Source organism: Diplotaxodon limnothrissa, linkage group LG14 (genome assembly GCF_057381915.1).
Source record: "Diplotaxodon limnothrissa isolate DT_005_m linkage group LG14, D_limnothrissa_male_GT1.1, whole genome shotgun sequence".
Classification (NCBI taxonomy): Eukaryota; Metazoa; Chordata; class Actinopteri; order Cichliformes; family Cichlidae; genus Diplotaxodon; species Diplotaxodon limnothrissa.
In genome coordinates, this window is record NC_140609.1 from 42,242,367 (window position 1) to 42,258,341 (window position 15,975).

General features: G+C 45.7%; 1 protein-coding gene across 1 annotated transcript in view; it reads right to left on the reverse strand.

Moving 5' to 3' along the window:
- Positions 1–9,481, reverse strand: part of LOC146619607 (S-arrestin-like) — a 15,558-nt gene extending 6,077 nt beyond the window's left edge. Inside the window, exons 1-11 of the mRNA XM_085371443.1 lie at positions 9,434–9,481; positions 8,780–8,840; positions 7,220–7,264; positions 6,655–6,854; positions 5,670–5,729; positions 5,397–5,464; positions 5,185–5,320; positions 4,983–5,067; positions 4,223–4,295; positions 2,669–2,806; positions 177–254 (exon numbers count right to left, since the gene is read on the reverse strand). Of these exons, the coding sequence (XP_085227569.1) occupies positions 177–254; positions 2,669–2,806; positions 4,223–4,295; positions 4,983–5,067; positions 5,185–5,320; positions 5,397–5,464; positions 5,670–5,729; positions 6,655–6,854; positions 7,220–7,264; positions 8,780–8,840; positions 9,434–9,481 (992 nt within the window). The remainder of the gene's footprint in view (positions 1–176; positions 255–2,668; positions 2,807–4,222; positions 4,296–4,982; positions 5,068–5,184; positions 5,321–5,396; positions 5,465–5,669; positions 5,730–6,654; positions 6,855–7,219; positions 7,265–8,779; positions 8,841–9,433) is intronic.
- Between the last annotated feature and the right edge of the window lie 6,494 nt (positions 9,482–15,975).

Here is a 15,975-nt window from a genome sequence, read left to right on the forward strand (position 1 = left end):
TGTTTTTGTTGTTCTGTGTCATCAGTTGCTCGTATTCACAATGTGTTCAAACCACTGCCTCATCACACCTGAGCTGCTGTAAGTGAGGTCAGGCAGAGGGCCTGTAGTGACCTTTGACCCCTCACCAGACACCTGAACATACACACACTGTTAACAGCAGGAAGTGTGAGACTCACCCTGAGGCGACCATCCTCAGCACGACCTTATAGGAGACCAGAATCCCCTGAACCTCCTTCAGGACCTCCTGCTTCACACTGAGACACAGACAGCTCTCATCAGCTTAAGGAAAACTTTCTGAAAGTCACACAACGCTCTTTCGCTAAGCTCAGGAAACTCAGGTGCTCTCGGCATTGTGTACTAGCACGCTATGTGGTTAAAGGACAGGTTCACAGCTCTGTCAGGGGTCACAGGTGTCTGAAAGCACGAGCAAGGTTTCAGGCTCGTCGGCACAAACTGAGAGTCAGGAACCGTTTGCAGTACAGAGCTTCAGATCATCCAGAGTCCCTGTGGTGTTTCTAACCCAGCAGCTAGAAACAGGTCAGAGATCTGACCCCGCAGAGGAGACATTAGGAGGGAGATGTCCGAATCATCGAATCAAATAATCGTCTCACTAACGTTTGGGATGCTTCTGGTTCCACCTCTAAGAAGAAAGTTAAACTGTGGAGGCTTCATGACCTGACAGAATAAAACGAGACCTCGGCTCTGACACTTGGATGAGTCCATTTCTATCATATTTCTAATTTCAGTGGTTGATGTTCTGGAAAACATAGTTCAGTCTCCTGGAGGCTTCCAGTCGTCAGAGGTCATCAAGCTGTGATTTAAATTGAAAAATTTGCCAAAGTGATCCCACTATATAAAACTGGTGATAAACAGATTGTGTCAAACTATGGACCGGTATCTTTACTGCCTCAGTTTTCAAAGATTCTTGAAAAACTATTTGCAAACAAACTAGATTCTTTTATTGATAAATATGATTTATTGAATGATCATCAGTATGGGTTCAGAAGAAATCGCTCAACATCTCTAGCTGTGATGGAATTTATTGAAAATATTGCAACGGCTGTGGATGAAAAACAGTTTGGAATAGGTGTGTTCATTGATTTACGTAAAGCCTTTGATACGATAGATCATTCTTTACTTTTACGGAAGTGTGAAAGGTATGGTTTAAGAGGTGTTGTACAATTTTGGTTAAATAGTTACTTGAATAATAGGTTCCAATATGTGAGTATTAATAACATGAAATCTAAAGTTAGAAAAGTAACTTGTGAAGGTCCGCAAGGATCTGTTTTGGGACCTAAGTTACTTTTACTTTATATAAATGATATTTGTACAGCCAGTGATACTTTAAAATATGTGATGTTTGCTGATGATACAAACTTATTTTGCTCTGGAAAAGACATAAAGAAATGACTGAAAACAGTGGAAACAGAACTCATGAAGTTAAATAGATGGTTTGTATTTAATAAACTATCATTGAATGAAAGTAAAACAAAATTTATGTTATTTGGAGGTAGTAAAAGTAATATTAAAGTAAAATTGAATTTAAATAATGTTGAACTTGAAAGAGTATATGAGACAAAATTTTTAGGAGTAATTATTGATGATAAACTTTGTTGGAAGCCCCACATAGAACATGTGAAACGAAAATTATCCAAGTCTATTTCTATTCTTTATAAAACAAGAGATTCTTTGAATAAGAACTGCCTTTATTTATTGTATACTTCCCTTTGTTTGCCTTATATGACCTACTGTGCAGAAATTTGGGGGAACACATACAAAACATATTTGGATTCAATATTTAAGTTGCAAAAAAGAGCTATTAGAATAATAATAAATAAAGTTGGATACAGGGAGTCCACCAACCAGTTTTCTGTAGGATCCTCTATGTTAAAATTCATGGACATTATATATTCTAAAACTTTAGAGATGATATATCGTGTGATGAAAAAGAATGTTCCAATTTGTATTTTAAGGATGTTTCAACTAAGAGATGGAAAATATGATTTGAGGGGGTCTTATGTGTTTGAAATGCCTAAAGTGAGAACCAATGTTAAGTATGTGTGTCAGTTTTGGGAGTGAAATTATGGAACGGACTTAATGATGAACTGAAGATGTGTTTTTCTTTGTCATTCTTCAGGAAGCTTTTAAAAATTAGTATTATACAAGGTTATAGAAATTTGGTTTGTTAACATTTTTTTGTGTTGATTTAATTTCTTGATTTATCATTGATTTCTTTTCAAACTGTTATACAACTTATTTATCAATGCTATTTATTTTCTTGGTTAAGGATTTGATTACTTCTATGGGGGTAAGGGATCGGATAAGTATAAGCCATAAGGCTTCAGCCTATTCCCTTTTCGGTTTCTGTTTGAGTACTTTTATGTAAAATTATAATCTGTTGTTGTTGTTGACTGAAATAAAAATTTCAATTCAAATTCAACTGAGGCTCCATCACCTCGACGGCCTGACCGGACTTCAGGCTCATCTGATGGAGTCTCCGGAGATCTCGTGAGAATGCAGCCGGTCTGAACACTGTGTGTATTTTGCCCAGAATGCTCTGATGACAGATCTGTCTCACCTGCCAGGTTAAATCATGTGAACCTGTCCTTTAAAGAGCAGCCGTGTTTCCTGTCTAACACCATCATTAAAACCTCAGTGTGTCTCTGACATGCTCGATGAAGCCAGGTTGGTGTCCTCGTGTTTAAGTCGCCCATCCAAAGCGAGTCCTCTGCGGTCTTTGTTGTATGCCAGCAGAGGGTGCAGGGTGTACTCCTGCTTCAGACTGGTGCCACAAGGCACAGAGTCACTGTAACCGAAAACATAACATGATTAGAAACCTCTTGGTCAAACCCAGGGTGGTTAAAACTAACCCAGCTGACAGTGTGAGGTCACTAGGAGTATCTTTAGACCAGGGGTCACAACCTTTAAGACCCAAAGAGCCACTTGGAGCCGGTTTCCACGCAAAAGAAAACACTGAGAGCCGCAAATACTTTGTGACGTCTAAAATGAAGATAACACTGTAAATATTGTTTTTTTACCTTTATGCTTTGTGTGAACAGCTAAAGTGTGTTGCTTATGAAATCCATGAAGTGCTACAGAGAAAACTACATTTTATTTATGTAATGAACACATTTCGATCTCTTAAAGAAATATAACAAAAGGAAAGCTGAACTACAATGATCCAGCAAACAAAAACTGCTGTGAGCCGCCAGCCTTATATCTCCTTTGGGCTTTTGGAGCCTTGACCTGACTTTTAAAAATAACTGAAAAAAAGCTCTATGCTGCTGAAAAATGAAAAATAGATATTTACAAAATTCTGCCTAAATATGTATTTTACCTGGTTAATGTGTGCGGTGGGGCGTGGTCTGCAGCGCCGCTGCAGGGGAGGCGGACGCACCTGAGCGGCACCAGCAATCACGCCTCGCCACCTTAAAGTCTGTGCTCTCTCTGCGGTTGTGTGTCGGGCTGTGAGCTGCAAAGCTACAGCCGGCTGTGTGCGTACAGCAACTGTGTGTGAAAGTGGTCAATAAAGAGAAGCTGCAAAGCGTGTTCATGCAAACATCGTCAGGTCTGCCGTGATATGTTTACAACGGGACTTCTGCTCCTGAACCTCTGCGCACAGTGAAGTCACTTCATCTTTACAGGACTGTAAGCTGTCGTCTGTGAGGCGTGAGCGTGTTTGTTTTTAACATAGTTCGCGGTGGAGCTGCTGACATAATGTGGATCCCAAGATCCATAATTGGCCTACCTGGGGTTGAAAGTCTCGGTAAATGCAGGCGTTTCAGCGGGCACACCGGCTTCCGCCAGTGTGACGCTTATTTTGAGCGATGAAGAAATAATAGAAAATAAAAGTGTATTTTTATATTTCAATATCACAATAATCTTCCAATTTAGAACTACAAGTTTAAAAAGAACTAATACAAAAAAATACACTTCAGCTAAATGTAATTTATTTTCCCAAACCACGCAGAGCCGCAGTATAAGGACTAAAGAGCCGCAGGTTGCCGACCCCTGCTTTAGACCAAGATGTATCAGGTATGACAGGGGCACATCTGTTTTTAAACAGATCAATGCAAAAATTAAATGTACAGGAAACATCTTCCTTTTGAAAAAAGAAAAAATGTTCTGTCTGATCAAACTGAGACCATGAACGCAACTCCTGCTTTAAGTTCCCTCAGAAAATATTCAAAAGAAATATACTTCTGTTATATCCTTAACTCACCTGGTCTCCTCTTTGGCCACAGACTTGACGTACTTATCGTTGGAGTAAAGGATGACGTGGGTCACCTGCTCGACTAAGCACAGAAACTCAAAGTAAGCCACCGTGCTGCTGCAGACAGGGAACACACCTGTCTGCTGTCAGAGGCCTGCAGGTGAGGCAGCGTGTCACCGCCACAGACACCTTTCCTCATGTTTACAAGGAGCAGCTTTTCTGGTTAAACATCTCCTTAGGTCACAATTCAGTTTGGCCAATCGTGTCTGAGCAGGCTTTGGTTGCATGACTTTTTAAATTTATGCTAATGGAAGGAAGTGTTATCAGCTGATGTCTCCAGTCAACCCGATACCACTGCAAAGTGCGTATTAGACACGCCGTCCACTGTGTCCATTTCACCCTTTGCCCCTCCAAAGAGTGAAATGTGCAAGCGTGCAGTAAGCTGCAGTACCAGCAGGGGGAGACATTTTATTTAAAGTCATTATGTCTTGAAATAAATAAGCCAACAAAATAATGTAAATACATATTAGCTGCCTAGCTTAGATGTTTCTGGAGAGTAAGGACTCTGGAATGGACTTCATACAGTTTTTGTTCACTACAGACTTCTCGGCTTTAAATCAGTCGTCTCCCCTGATGGTAATGCAACTTCTGCATGCTTGTACATTTCACGCTTTCCTTTATAAAAGGAAAAACTGGAGAAATGATGCTTGGTGGCAGAGACACGCTGCTCTACGTCACCTTAAGTACTCTGAAGCCAAACTGATGTCACCTGACAAGCTGATGTCTTTGATGTTCCTGCTGGACGAGTTGGTGATTTCAACATTGGCTTTGAGCGGCTCGCCGTGGTAAAAAGTCTGCAGACAGGTAAGCAGACAGGTAAAGTGCTTTCATGAGTATATCTGTGAGAGTCCTCCAGCTTTCAGAACCTGGTGGTTCTGGTGTCTGATTCAGAACCTGACTGAAGCTCTGACCTCTTTGGGCAGGCTCAGTTTCACATGCAGAGGTTTCTCGGACATCAGGAACTCAAAGGTTGTCTCTGCGCTGGGAAGCAGTTTGCTGTCCTCTGGACTGAACTGGATCTTACGGATGGTGAGACGGACAGAACTCCTGCAGAGAGGACGGAGGAACACGTGAAAGGCTGTCCATCGAGTCTTCAGACTGAGATCCACTCTGAGCGACTCACTGTTTGTCGATCTTCTCGTCCTGGTTCTCACCACAGAAAGCTTTCACCTCAAATTCCACCGCACATTTCTGTCCAGCACACAGAAACACACAGTTTGCACATTTACAGCTAGTATCATTCATCGGGCAAATTGGCTGCTTTCAGAGGACTGCGTGACAACGCAGAGAGAGGGAAGCTGATGTGAAACATCAGTGTGTGTACTCTGAGACTTTGTGGTGCTGAAGCAATGTACAGATGAAGAACATGAAAGGCTGAGTGTAGTGATGGCGTTACCTTCCCCACGTCGGACAGTCCGGGCTGCAGAGTGATGGAGCAGGGCAGGTTGTCTGGAAACTGAAGCACATTAGACCGTCACGCTCGTCCTGTACGGTACCCGAATTGGTACGTCTCATTCTAACCTCTTCAACAATAAACACAGGAATAGTAACTAATCAAGACAATCTATACGATTAGAAGAGTGAAACCCACCCCTTCCTCTGTAACTGCGCCACAGACACACGCTGGTGACTACAGAACAATGACCTCGCCCGTGTTCAGATTTCAGTCAGGTTCTCGAAGGTTCTCATACAGCTACAGAGAACCCTCCTCTTTATTTCTGAAAATTTCTTCCCTAAAATGTTAGATTGTCTTTCTGAACGGTTAATGATCATTAATTTCTAACCTCTCAGAGAACTCTACTCTTTTCTGCTCAAATGTGGACATCCATCCATCCATCCTATTCTGCTGGAGCCTATCCCAGCTGTCTTAGGGCAAGAGGCAGGTTACAACCTGAACAGGTCGACAGTCTAGAGTTTCCAGTGAACCTGACCTGCATGTCTTTGGACTGTGGGAGGAAGCCGTAGAGAACCCACGCACACGGGGAGAACATGCAAACTCCACACAGAAAGACCCCTGTGGTTGAGTCAAGCTCAGGACCTTCTTGCTGTGAGGCAACAGTGCTAACCACTGTGCCACATTTCTAGTTTTAAAGAGAGTTTTAACAGATTTCTGAGACATTTGTGGGGGTTTTGTTATTCTGACTGGTGCTTTAATTTTTTATTCATTCTGTAATCAGGTTTTCCTTTTTTACCTTGAGGATTTTGGATGACGATTTAGGCCAGATCTGCACTGGGTACAAAACCTAACACAACAAAAAGGACTCTATTCCAGACATGACAAATGTGGCCTTTCTGTTTTCTATCCTTGAACCTGATGGAGAGATTAAACCTCTTCCTCTAGCAGGGCCTGATCTTTCCAGATGTTCCAGGCTGTTCCTCACCTCGAAGAAAAAGGGGAAGGCGTTGTTTCCAAGCTTTCGCAGCAACTTCTGCTGGATCTTGGTGTGGGTGAGCTTTTCTTTGTCCTGCAGCTCGGGGTAAACCTGCCGGGTCACCAGGAAGAGGTCCCTCCTGAAGGCCACGCCCATCACATCCATGTCCTGACGGCCGTAGCGAAATGTGCACGACAGCATCACATACACTAACAGACACCGAAAAACAGGAATGAAGCCACACATCCAAGAACATGCTGCACCAGGAGAATCTGGCTCCATCAAACCTAAATCAGTGTGAATAGAAGCTGGAGAAACGTCTGTCAGAAGCTGCTTATTGTTCTCTGAGATCTTTTGTGTCGCACCCACCCCACACTGCAGAGAAATGTTCATCTGCACAGAAAAAAGCTTTCATTCAGTGAAATATGTTTTACACAGGAGCCACAGTCATAAGCCCTGTGGACCTCCTCCGGTAAAGCTGAGCTTCTCCACACTGACGGGCTGAAGGAGGGAGTCCCACGGCACCTCCTCCGGGTTCTGTCTTATGTTACTGCACACATTTAAACACACTGACCTTTCTTTCCTTTGAGCTGCACTGGGTCAATCACAATCACGCCATCTGTAGGAAACAGGAAGTGATCAAATCACAACACATTCCTGACTGTTTTAAAGGTTTGTCACTGTCCTCCTACTGGGCATGAGCAGAAATGGTCAACTACTTCCTGCTCTGCTACCATCCCCATATCCATGGCTAGTTTACAATTAGCAGTAAAACCAGTGAGCACTGTTCTTCAGTCTGTTCACTGCGGTGTATGGATCCCACAGCACAGGCCACCCCTTCTTCTTTAGCTCTCAGTGAAGGCGGTCGCACTTTTCTCCTCTCCTCCTCACCCTTATCTTCCCTGCTTAGCCTCTATGTCCTTGTCTTGTGTGCATTACTTTCCCTGGAATAGCCTCCCAATGTCGTTCTCTAAAACCTAAAGAGAATTATGGATTTGATCAACTGGTCTCTGAATGCTATTGACACCCTTTTCTCAACGAGAAGTCTGGGCTTGGGAGAGCCTGAGTGCCCTGGAGGGACTTTCCCTGCCGGATACACGATGGACGGGTGGCAGAACTGGAGGGTCGTGTGCCTGGCGGGACTGTCGATCGAGGACGCTGAAGATATCTATCTATTCGGAACCGTGATAACAGGGTTCATGCTGATCGGAGTTGGCTTAGCCCTGGTTTATCGGAGAAATAAGAGAGCGGAACCGGCTGTTCAAACCCCCCCAAGGCTGCCCGCTGGGATCGAAACGGAACGAGGCGCGACCTCTCACAACGAACGTAATATGGTCAACACCTTGGAGACGCTTGCAGCTGCTGTGAAGGCTCAAAACAACACCATTGAGCGTATGAGGGGAAACATCAGAGAGAGGCCTGCTCAAAATGACACCCTTGAGCGACAGTTGGAACACATCGCGGAACGGATCACTGCAGTTGTGAAGTCTCAGAATCAAAAGAATGACAACACCATGGAACAGAAGTTTGATACCATCATGGGGAGGCTCGCGGCTGCCTGCTGTAACCCTAATTTCCCTCAGGATGATTAAAGTATTCTGATTCTGAACATTCACCATGAGCGCTGTGTGGTGGAGAAGCTCTGTTTAAAGAGTCGGTCCTGGGTCTTTGACCCAGTTTGGAGTGAAGTATGGTTTGTGACTCAGATTTCATATTCTAGCTCTGTCTTTATTTCTATATTTCATAGTGCTCTGAATTTTTCATTATTCACATTTCTAGTTCTATGTTTCTTGTTCATGTTTGGTGTCTTCGTTTCCGGTCTGTCCCTGTCTTGTACCTGTATCTCTCTCCTTCTCTGGTCTGTCTTTGTGGCTCTTTACTGTCGTAGTCCTGTCTCTGTGTTCTGCTCATTTGTCTCCACAGTCTGTCATGTCTCCATGTTTTTCTTCCCCAGTCTTTGTGGGGTCCTGACAGAGTTTATGCTTTTTTCTCTCACAGGGCTCAGCACATGCAGAGATGTCATGAAGACATAGGCCTGCATCTGTCAGTCCCCCATCTTTAAACATTTTCAAGAAACATTTTTCAATCAGTAGCAAAAGCAGAGCGAGAGCAGGTAGTTAGCATCAGGACTCACCGACTGGATCCACAAAGTCGCAGTGATCCACAAAGTCCCTCTTTGCCATGTAGACGGTCACCTGAAAACACACGAGGGTCACGTAAGACTCAGAGTCTGCAGGAGCTCCACATTCCCTCTAAGCAGGGTGGACCATCACATGCTTGCAGAGGCAGAAATGACAGCACAGCTCTGAGTAGAGGTTTTTTTTTTGTGCTTTTAGTTTCCCACAGACCGGGAGCAGAAGGCGCATCGGTTCAGTTCATCGATGGAGTTAATGTTTTTGAACCTTTTCCCATTCTGAGGTCAGAAATAAAAAAAAACCTGAATGTTTACCCGCAGGCAAAGCAGACATTAATATTACAGTTACTCTGTCACATGTCAGTTCAATTTGGATTTCAGCACAAAGATGCCATCGCAACCCAGAGGGTCCGGATTAACAACCTGGATCCTGTTGCACACAGAGCGGTGGAGCAAGATCAAGGACCAGAACTTTATGGATGCCTTAAATGGTGCCCTGAGTACAAATCAGCATCCTTTCAGTGCTGATGTTTCTATTAGGGGGAAACTTTAGTCTCTCCAAAAGGAACTTTGATATGACCTCTGCTCTGGGTTTCTAAACCACATCTTCTCCATGACTTATGATGTCGATGCTGAACTATCTTCAGAACTTACCGACTTGTCACGGGACACCTTTTTAAAGACGACGTGCTTGGGACTCATGCTGAGTGTTGGATCTTGACCTGCAGCACAGAGACATTCACATATCAAACGTTTATCATCTCAAAGTTAAATTGCACACAGCCCTCACACCTAAACATCCACTCGTGCATCTATGGATGATTAAAGCATCCCAGTAATATGACCAACTGAGAACACAGGCAGCAGATCTAACGCAGTTTTCTTTAACATTGTACAGACATGAAAGAAACTCCGACTAATAAGAATAATAAAAAAGATCTGGTGGATGGAGCACTCCAGCTGTGGTTTCGGTGGGTGATGGTCTGGGCTGTACTCGGGTCAGTTATGGAGCCGTGCTGCTGCAGGCTGTGCTCAGTGAGATTTCTTCATTGTCTGGAATCACAGACGCTGTCCAGACAGAGCACATTCTCCTACAGCTGCAGATGTGCCTCAGCATTAATGACGCCATCACAGATGTGCCAGCTACCCCTGCACCTGCTCGGAGGAGGTGGGGGAGTTTCTGGATCTTCGTGTGGATGCAGTGATGTGCTCCACTCCTGTTCCATGTTGCATCCACCAACACAAACCAACGCCCACCAACACCAACCAACATCTACCAGCACCTACCAAGATCCACCAAAATCAACCAACATCTACCGACATCTGTCTATGAAGGTTCTCAGTCATCCAGGTCATCAGGGTGGTTGTAGCTAAGGTGGTAGAGCAGGTCATCTACTGTTCGAAAGGTTGGTGGTTCGATTCCTGGCTTCCCCTAGTCTGCATGCCAAATATCCTTGGGCAAGATACTAACCCCAAATTGCTCTCTGATGCATCCGTGTGAATGTGTGTGTGAATGTTACTTAGAAAGCACTTAGAAAAATGTGCTTGTGTGAATGGGTGAATGCACAAGTTGTGTTAAGCGCTTTGAGTGCTCAGAAGAGTATAAAAGCGCTATATAAGAACCAGTCCATTTACCATCGTAGTCTAAGGAGCTTGGAAAGAAAAGCGTTTGTTGGTGGATGTTGGTTGATCTTGCTAGATTAAGGAGGTTGGAAAGAAAAGCTGGACTTCTTTAAGTTGCTTTAAGACGTTTCACCTGTCATCCGAAAAGCTTCTTCAGTTCTAAGAGTCAAATGGTGTAGAGTCCCAGATTTTAAACCCTGTGGGAGTGTCCCCCCAAGAGGGACAAAGTACCCCCTGATGATCCTCTAATCACATGAGCCAAGGTGTGAAAACGGGTGTTCCTCACCCTCTGGAACACAAACTTGGAGTAATCAGGACCCTACACCACCGGGCAGAACATGTTCCCTCTAAGCCTGAGGGAAAAAAGAAGGAACACACACATGTAAAGGAAGCACTTTGTCAGGATCCTGGGTCGCTCAGACCCAGGATCCCTGGGCAGTCGTGGACTGGTGATATTATATGTATTTTTGGTGTTGCTGCTGCTCTTCTCCATGCTTGTAGATGTGTGTGTGTGTGTGTGTGTGTGTATGTATGGGTGCAGGTGTGTATGTACACTGGTTTACAGGCGCCTTCAGGCCTGGTGGGTGTGGCCCGGGAAGGGAACTGGCCACACCCGAAGCTACACACCTGCCGCTGATCAGGGCTCGTCGGGGGAGCTACTTAGGAGAGTCTTGGAGCTCCCACCGACGCGGGATCATTCCATGAGACGCCACGTTAGGCTTCTGCTTAGTTAAGTCTGTGAGTGTATGCCTACTGGAATTGAGTGCCTTTTTTTTTTTTTTTTTTTTTGTGTGTCCCGTTTGGATCTTTAGCATCAGAATTGTTGTCTTAAGGCCAAGAAAGATGCCAAGCGGATTATCATGGCCTTGCCGTATTGGTCCATTTGATTGGCCTTTATTATAATTATGAATTTATTTTATTTTCAGTTGCTACAAACGGGACAGACATGACTGGGGGATAGGACAGGGAGAAAGAATGAAAGAAAGAGAGGGAGAGAAAGAAAGAAAACCAAAGGGGAGAAGAGACGGTGAGAAGGGGGGGAAGAAAGAAAAAAAAAACAAACAAAAAAAACAAAACTCCTGGGTCACCTGTATGGAGAAAAAAAACAGAAGAGAAAGCAAACAACAAAGAGCAACATAATAAAAAAAACAGCACCGTCACAATAAACTAGCTAGCAGTAGATATCAGTAGATACTAAATAATAAACGATATTGTGCAGCACGCAGGATAGACAGCGCACAATGTGCTTTGAGGCAGCAGCCAAGAAAGCTGTAGTCCGCGTCTGTGAATACCCATGTGTGCATACCTGTGTGGATCAGCATGCTTGCATTCCAAAGGTTTCTCCATGTAACGATCTGCTAGGGAGTGTGGGGAGCCACAGCCCCGTCCTCCAGGGTATGAAGCAGGTATGGAGGAGATCAAAACTCCAGCCATCCAGAGGCCCCCAGAACACAAGAGACCAAGGAAGACCAACAGAGGGGCAGCCGCGCCACTGTCCCAGAAAGAGCTGAGGAGAGTCCCAGATGAGGGCTCACTCAGCAGCCGCGGAGCAGAAGCCAGGGGGGGTTGCAGTGACGCGCCCGTGAGCTCCGCCGGCAGCCAGCTGTGCCTGAGTGACCGAGCCCCAGGCCGAGAGGCCGGGGGCACCCCACCTCCGAAGTGGCCCGAGCGAGCCCCAATAAGCGGCCGCCAAGGAGTGAGCCGGTGTGTACCCGGACGCCCACCCCCAGACACAAAGAACCACCAACGCACCGACACCTGAGGGAGTCCGCCACTGGCAGGGGAAGTGGTGGTGGGTGGAGATAGGCCTCCAAACCTTGGAGGGCCTGAGGTGTCCCCAGAGAGGTGGCGTCTGACACCCAACCTGACATATAGACACAGACATACAGGCACACACAGACACAAACATCCATTCCCACCCTCATGCTCTCATATGCACTTACTCCACACTCAACCAACGTGGAGACAGACATAAAGAGACGCTGTACACACGATCACACTCCCCAAGCGTACTCTACAAACCGGGTCTAGGTACCCTTGCCCCTGGAGGGGGGAACTGCACCCAGACCCAGGTGGTGTTACCCTTTTCCCTGCGGTGGGGAGAGGCAGACCACCCCGACTCCGCAGCAGCAGGGAGGCCCCACACTCCAGACCGCAGTTGGACGGCCAACTCCTCCTACCCCCCCCCCCCGCTCCAGCAGGCCGCAGAGAACGGGGGTGAGAGAAGACTCCAAACCTCCCTCCACCCGCTCATTGTAGTGTTGATGCATGTGTGTTCTAAGGTGCAATTAAAACCCAGGAGGGCATGGAGCTACCTGCCAGAGAGCAGCAGGTAAGCGCATAGTCCCTCCTGCTAGCCCTCAATGTCTACGTGTATTCAAAATTGAGAGGTGGGCAACGACGCCAGGGGTGAGGTGTACACCCTGATGGTAATTTGGACTCCGTGTATCGTGCCCACCAGAATTGAGTGTCTTGACGGCTGCCTCTGTCATTTTCCCCTCAGGAGGAGCGTGGAAAATCAGAGGGCAGCAGGCACGGGGTGTGTGTGGACACACGAGAGTGGAGAACACGGAGCACGGACTTTTTGGGAAGACACGACACGGGAGTCAAGGGAAAGCACGAGGATTTACTGTTATTGTTTCCATCACTGTAAATAAACGCACTGTTTATACACAGAGCACCGCGCCTGGGTCCTCATTCCCCATATCCCCACGGTCTGCCATGCCAAACCGTGACACACTTAAAACATGCAGCTATCCTAATTGGGCATTTATAAAGTCAGCAAAGAGGCACAGAAAAGAAGACCAGACACCAGCGAGGGAGGATAAGAAAGACAGACGCAACAACATTGTCATCCCCTATGTAGCCGGTGTATCAGAGAAACTCAGGAGTTTTCTCCAAGCATGACATCCCAGTGTATTTCAGACCCAGCAACACGCTCAGACAGAAACTGGTTCACCCGAAAGACAAAACGCCAAAACACAAACTTAACAATGTGGTGTATGCTGTACAGTGCAGCGAGGAATGCCCAGACCTCTACATCGGAGAGACCAAACAGCCACTTCACAAGCGCATGGCACAACACAGAAGAGCCACCTCCACAGGCCAAGACTCAGCAGTCCATCTGCATCTAAAGGTCAAAGGTCACTCTTTGAGGATGCCAATGTTCACATTTTGGACAGAGAGGACAGATGGTTTGAAAGAGGAGTGAAAGAAGCATCTATGTCCACTGTGAGCGACCATCTTTGAACAGAGGCGGTGGTTTACAACACCAACTCTCTGCCATCTATAATCCAGTTTTGAGATCCTTCCCAGACGCCTTAACGCCCACTCACATCCTGGGCCATCTGACCTCAGGAAATCACATGATAGGGTGGGGCTACGTTTCACAATGAGCTCACCCAAAACCCTGGCTGATTGTGACCCACACCCATTTTCACACCTTGGCTCACGTGATTAGGTAGAGGATCATCAGGTGGTCCTGTGTCCCTCTGTGGGGGGAAACTCCCACTGGGTTTAAATCTGGGACTCTCCACCATTTAACCCTAGAACTGAAGAAGCTTCTCGCATGAGAGGTGAAACGTCTTCAAGCAACTTAAAGAAGTCCAGACGCTTTTCTTTCGAACCTCCTTAATCTACCAACATCAACCAACAACCACCAAGATCAACCAACATCCACCATGATCAACCAACATCCACCATGATCAACCAACCTCTACCAACATCTACCAACACCTAAAAAACATCAACTGTCATCCACCAACATCTACCAACACCTACAAACACCTACAGTGGGGCAAAAAAGTATTTAGTCAGCCACCGATTGTGCAAGTTCCCCCACCTAAAATGATGACAGAGGTCAGTAATTTGCACCAGAGGTACACTTCAACTGTGAGAGACAGAATGTGAAAAAAAATCCATGAATCCACATGGTAGGATTTGTAAAGAATTTATTCGTAAATCAGGGTGGAAAATAAGTATTTGGTCAATAACAAAAATACAACTCAATACTTTGTAACATAACCTTTGTTGGCAATAACAGAGGTCAAACGTTTACTATAGGTCTTTACCAGGTTTGCACACACAGTAGCTGGTATTTTGGCCCATTCCTCCATGCAGATCTTCTCGAGAGCAGTGATGTTTTGGGGCTGTCGCCGAGCAACACGGACTTTCAACTCCCGCCACAGATTTTCTATGGGGTTGAGGTCTGGAGACTGGCTAGGCCACTCCAGGACTTTCAAATGCTTCTTACGGAGCCACTCCTTTGTTGCCCGGGCGGTGTGTTTTGGATCATTGTCATGTTGGAAGACCCAGCCTCGTTTCATCTTCAAAGTTCTCACTGATGGAAGGAGGTTTTGGCTCAAAATCTCACGATACATGGCCCCATTCATTCTGTCCTTAACACGGATCAGTCGTCCTGTCCCCTTGGCAGAAAAACAGCCCCATAGCATGATGTTTCCACCCCCATGCTTCACAGTAGGTATGGTGTTCTTGGGATGCAACTCAGTATTCTTCGTCCTCCAAACACGACGAGTTGAGTTTATACCAAAAAGTTCTACTTTGGGAGAATGTCATGTGATCAGATGAAACCAATCCTCTGCTGTATCATCCATGTGCTCTCTGGCAAACTTCAGACGGGCCTGGACATGCACTGGCTTCAGCAGCGGAACACGTCTGGCACTGCGGGATTTGATTCCCTGCCGTTGTAGTGTGTTACTGATGGTGACCTTTGTTACTTTGGTCCCAGCTCTCTGCAGGTCATTCACCAGGTCCCCCCGTGTGGTTCTGGGATCTTTGCTCACCGTTCTCATGATCATTTTGACCCCACGGGATGAGATCTTGCGTGGAGCCCCAGATCGTGGGAGATTATCAGTGGTCTTGTATGTCTTCCATTTTCTGATGATTGCTCCCACAGTTGATTTTTTCACACCAAGCTGCTTGCCTATTGTAGATTCACTCTTCCCAGTCTGGTGCAGGTCTACAATACTTTTCCTGGTGTCCTTCGAAAGCTCTTTGGTCTTGGCCATGGCGGAGTTTGGAGTCTGACTGTTTGAGGCTGTGGACAGGTGTCTTTTATACAGATGATGAGTTCAAACAGGTGCCATTCATACAGGTAACGAGTGGGGGACAGAAAAGTGTCTTACAGAAGACGTTACAGGTCTGTGAGAGCCAGAGATTTTCCTTGTTTGAGGTGACCAAATACTTATTTTCCACCCTAATTTACGAATAAATTCTTTACAAATCCTACCATGTGAATTCATGGATTTTTTTTTTCACATTCTGTCTCTCACAGTTGAAGTGTACCTCTGGTGCAAATTACTGACCTCTGTCATCATTTTAGGTGGGGGAACTTGCACAATCGGTGGCTGACTAAATACTTTTTTGCCCCACTGTACCATCATCCACCAACATCCACCAACATCCACCAACATCAACCAACATCTACCAACACCTACAAACATCAACCATCATCCACCAACATCTACCAACACCTACCGACATCTACCAACACCTACCAACACCCACCAACATTCACCAACATGTACCAACATCCACCAACACAAAACCACATC